The sequence below is a fragment of the Danio rerio genome, chromosome 21 (genome assembly GCF_052040795.2).
Source record: "Danio rerio strain M-AB ecotype USA chromosome 21, GRCz13ab, whole genome shotgun sequence".
Lineage (NCBI taxonomy): Eukaryota > Metazoa > Chordata > Actinopteri > Cypriniformes > Danionidae > Danio > Danio rerio.
Window position 1 is genome coordinate 45093891 of NC_141041.1, and position 5572 is coordinate 45099462.

A 5572-nucleotide genomic window follows, 5' to 3' on the forward strand; every position below is an offset into this window, starting at 1 on the left:
GCCGTTTACATTCTTAACATGTAAGCTCAAAACTGCTGCTGTCATAATTTGAGATTTATACGTACATTATTCATGAGTTAAAATGCATATCACCAAGATATATACTTTCTGTGACAATACTCATATACAGGTTATGTCCACATAAAAAAATACTTTGCTTTCTAACTGAACAGTCCACACTGTTTGGAAATAAGAATTTTAGAAAAAGATGGAAACCATGCATTGAATAGGTAAAAGAAATATCAATTAATTAAGTTTCTGAAATACTTTCTAATTACCTAGTGTTAAATGAATGTTTAATAAAGCAACACATACTTACTGTCGATTTTATTTCAAACGTAGTTGATTAACTGCTTTCAAATTTTGACTCATATGTTGCCTAATAAAGTCACAGTTGCCTTAGTGTGAAGAGTTACTTGTATACAAACTTGTACTTCACTCAAGAAATGTTTACCAGTCTTCTCCTTTTAATATGCGGTTCAATGATGTTGCCATGATACTATCATCCCAGAGGGAAAACTGATTCATATCACATGTTGCTATAATCAAGTTATGAAATTGTGTATAGATTAATCTTAAATATTTTTTTTTATTTAATACCCTTGCATTTATTACATTTTTGGTCCTCAAAATTAATATATTAGTAGCTGACAGTAATAATAAGTATGTACTTTAAAATTAACAACACCAATAAGGGGAATACTTATTCCATATTTACTATTGCTTTTGCATCAATAACTCTTTAACTTGTTTATGTACGGAGATATGATGGAGGGGTGTTAAAATGTGTTGGGTGTGTACTTTATAAATATAAATATACAACAATAAAGTTATAATTAAATAAATGTAAGAATTTAAAAGAAATATTAAGTTAATTAAAATTAATTATTTTGTAATTGATACTCTAAAATGTCAGATATATATATATATATATATATATATATATATATATATATATATATATATATATATATATATATATATTTTTTTTTTTTTTTTTTTTTTAAATAAATATTGTATTGAGCCTTGTTTAAGGTCATGTATGATATTTTATACGTTTTAAACGAGTGTTAAATATTTTTATCATGCAAGTGACTAATCCCTTGCACAAAATAACAAACAGTAAAATGGGGTTAAAAAGGGTAATGGGGTCAGCCAAAGCATTTAATTTGAAAGTGAAATACGGAGTACAGGTCTGAGGTTTCAATTTCCTCAACATATAACAGCCCAACTCTCCTTCATTGCCACTTGATATCCCAGTCTTTTATCCATCCTTGTTCTGACCAGTTTATCCTTCTTCACTGCCGATAGTACAGTGCATCTGAAAAGTATTTATAAAGTTTCACTTTTTACACATTTATTTATGTTACAGCCTTATTCCAAAATGGATGAGATGTTTCAGCAGCTTAATTGGAGTTCACCTGTGGTAAATTCAGTTAATTGGCCATGATTTGAGAGGCATACACATAAGGTCCCAGGGTTGATAGTGCATGTCAAAGCACAAACGAAGCATGAAGACAAAGGAATTGTCTGTAGACAAACAGAAACAAGCACAAGGCTGTGTTTCTGCTGATCTGAAAGTTCCAATGATCACAGTGGCCTCCATCATCCGTAAGTGGAGGATGTTTGGAACCAATAGGAATCTTCCTAGTGCTGGCCGGCCATCTAAGCTGAGTGATCGGAGAGAAGGGCCTTAGGCCCCGTTTACACTAGTACGTTTTAGTTTTAAAAGAGCGTTTTAGAAGGAAACGATCCGCCTCCACACTAGCGTTTCACACAGCGTTTCTGAACAACTCTCTGTCTACACCACACCACTGAAAACCCACATCACATGACCACGCATACTCTGAAATGCGCTGCAGCATATATAGCCAGATGAGGGCTGTGTTTGCCGGACTGTTCATCAAGGATCAACCACTGGATCTAATCTCACTATATTTGTTAAACGTGATATTTAATTCATCTTGTTGTCTTTTGAATCTATACTTGTTCTCAGGTGACGTGTTTTGGCTGAGTGCAATGATAAGTTAATAATTAATGCAACTACGTCCATTCTGTATATTGACTAATTGTCTGCCTTTATTTCCTATAATGTGTAAACTTATTGTACGTTATACTGTTTTAATGGCCATTATTGATTAATTAAACTGATATTCAGCAAAAGAGAGGGTGTGTTTCGCATTTTTAATAAAAATGAAAGGAGACAGAGATGTTATAGGCTCCATTTTGTTATAAATATGCATACACTGAAGGTAAAGCTAAAGGACGCCTCAACATTTCTGCTGTCTGTTAAGTTGTTAATATCAAAATGAAAATAGCAGTTCCTTATATCATGTTTTCAGTTTATTGTTAAGATATAAGTACGTATTCAGGATGATGAATGAGGTTATAAAGTACACTGTTTCCTTTGAAGATTTACCCGACATGTCTTCGGGAGTCTGTTTTCCATATCAAACTTGCAAAGTCTGAACTTACAAGGAGGGGATGCAGGACTAAACTGTGTGTAGGCTACTTAATATTGAGGTAAAGCCCCAATCAGAGAGGCAAATGTCCCCCCCCCCCCCCCTGTTTTCAGATGTCTCCGTTTTCCCCCATCCACAGTGAGACAGAGCAGCAGCGTTTTAGAATGAAAACAGCCTCTTCAGCGTTTCCAAAACGCTCCGTTTTCGGTGCTCGAAACTCCGGCGTAATGTGGACAGATGGTGTAACTAAAGCAAAAGTTATGTGTTTTTAATGAAAAAGCATTAGTGTAAATAGGGCCTTAGTCAGGGAGGTGATCAATAACCCGATGGTCACTCTATTTGAGCTCCAGCGTTCTTCTGTGAAGAGAGAAGAACCTTACAGAAGAACAACCATCTGTGCAGCTATCCCCAAATCAGGCCTGTATGGTAGAGTGGCCAGATGGAAACCACTCCCCACCTGGAATTTGCCAAAAGGCATCTGAAGGACTCTCAGACCATATAAAACAAAATTCTCTGGTCTGATGAGATTAAAATGAAACTTTTTTTTAAAGTAAATACCAGGCGTTATGTTTGGAAAAAAACAAGCACTGCTTATCCCCAGGCTAATACCATCCCTGCAGTGAAGTATGGTGGTGGCAGCATCATGCTGTGGGAATTTTTTTTAGCAGCAGGAACTGGAAGACTAGTCAAGATAGAGGGAAAGATGAATGCAGCAATGTACAGAAACATCCTGAATGAAAATCTGCTTCAGAGTGCTCTTGACCTCAGACTGGGGCGACGGTTCACAACAACTCGATTAATGTCCTTGAGTGGCCCAGCCAAAGCCCAGACCTAAATCCTATTGAAAATCTTTGGAGAGAACTGAAAATGGCTGTACACCAATGCTTTTCATCCAACCTGATAGAGCTTGAGAGGAACTGAAAAGAGGAATGGGCAAAAAGACCCAAAGACAGGTGTGCCAAGCTTGTAGCATCATATTCAAAAAGACTTGACGCTGTAATTGCTGCCAAAGGTGCATCAAGAAAGTATTGAGCAAAGGCTGTGAATACTTATGTACATGTGACTTTTCAGGTTTTTATTATTAATAAACTTGAAATTTGCAACTTTAATTTTTTTTTCACATTGTCAATATGGGGTATTGTGTGTAGAATTTTGAAAAAACAAATTAATTTAAATTGAATTTATAAAGCTGTAACAAAATTGTGGAAAAAGTGAAACGCTATGAATGCACTGTACATCACATAATGAAAATAATGAACTGAAATTGGCATATTTAGCTTTTTGGTTGAAGGAGAAAAATGGTTATGCTGCACTGTACTGCCACCCAGTGTTCAGTTCGCTGGTTTCACTTTCACACTCAAGGCGTATTTACTGTATGGGCTGAAGTGGCTTTCACGCTGGATGTGGAAAGCACTGTGCTATGAAACCAATTCATTTCAATGTGGCATGCAAGGGCAGTTTGTTGCTATGCCGACCATATTGGAGTGCGCACCACAGTCAATGTTCAAAGTAGCTCAATATTCCAGTCCACTCTGTTGATATACTGTTCATATACATGTATACGTATCTATGCATGACCCACTTATGCTCACCAGAAAAGCAAAGTCCACTAAAATAATGACCTAACAGGACATTTCTATGGGCTGTCATAGCAAAGATGATAAAATGACACCTTTCAACTTGTTCAGTGTCAAAAAATGTGGTTAATAATGTGGCTATTTTTATATATGGTTTGCTGCAGAGTGAGGCTATACACATACTGTAAAACTAAGAACTATTTATTTCCACCTCTTGGGTGATGACAGCATCAAAGCAAGACATATTCAAGCTACATGCTCTATAAAAAGGCAGAAAACAGGTAAAGGTCTTAAGAGAACAGTTGATGTACAAATTGAACACTACTAGCTACTTAATATCAAGCAACTAAACATATGTGAAGCAAGAACTTAATTTAGGTAATTACAGACAACTTTTAGTGAAAGTTTAAAATATTTTTTTGATCTACAAATAATTTGCATTACATTTTTAAGTTTTACTGCAGTGAGTAAAAATTTATCAGACAATTATTAGATACTGATATATAAAATATATAACGCTCTTTTGTATATGGAAACAAATAGAGACCGGTTTGGTTGTCTTTTTGCAGTTTTTGTGTAGACCAACGAATGGACAACCTGACATTGACAAACAACGTTGTCCTCGTGGAGGGACTGCAAGTTACACTTCAGTCTTCCTATCCTGCCTTCATCCTGCTTCTTTTGATTTACGTCTTTACAATGGGATGTAACATTGGACTTACAATCCTGATCTTAACTCAAAAGAATCTGCATAATCCTATGCATTTCTTGTTTTGTAACATGCCAGTAAATGATATAATAGGGAGCACTGTCATTATGCCACGCTTACTGCATGGCATTTTAAGGGAAGCCTCACAGCGATATATGACATACGCAGAGTGTGTGGTTCAAGCTTTTTTTGTTCATGTTTTTGCGAGTGTAAGCCATTCTGTACTGATAATTATGGCCTTTGACAGATATGTGGCTATATGTAAACCACTGCGATACGCAGCTATAATGAGCAATAAAATGGTGGTTAGACTCTCAGCATTGGCTTGGGGGGTGTCAGTAATTGCCGTGACCGTTATGATAGCACTTAGTTTACGCCTGTCTCGTTGCAGATCTTACATTGAAAACCCTTTCTGTGACAATGCTTCTCTGTTTAAACTGTCCTGTGAAGAGGGTGTTGTTATTAATAATTTGTTTGGATTATTTTCTACTGTCGTTATGTTTACCTTCTCTCTTGGGTCTGTATTTGTAACATATGGAAAGATTGCTGCATCATTTAGAAACAGAAAACACAAATCGTTCAACAGTAAAGCCATGAAAACATGTGGCACACACATAGCTCTTTATTTAATCATGTTTGTTTCTTGTGCCATTATGATTTTTTTACATCGTTCCCCTCAACACTCTGAAAACAGAAAACTAGCTAGTATAATGTTTCATATTGCTCCACCAGGACTAAATCCTTTAGTATATGGTTTACAGACCAAAGAGATAAGACAAAACACTAGCAAACTTTGCTCTAGAAACAAGGTTAATGTAAAGTAA

General features: G+C 35.8%; 1 protein-coding gene across 1 annotated transcript; it reads left to right on the top strand.

Moving 5' to 3' along the window:
* Nucleotides 1–4627: 4627 nt before the first annotated feature.
* On the top strand, nt 4628–5572 carry or70a16 (odorant receptor, family 70, subfamily A, member 16). The gene is given in 1 exon segment (NM_001128566.1): nt 4628–5572. A coding segment is annotated over 1 exon segment (945 nt).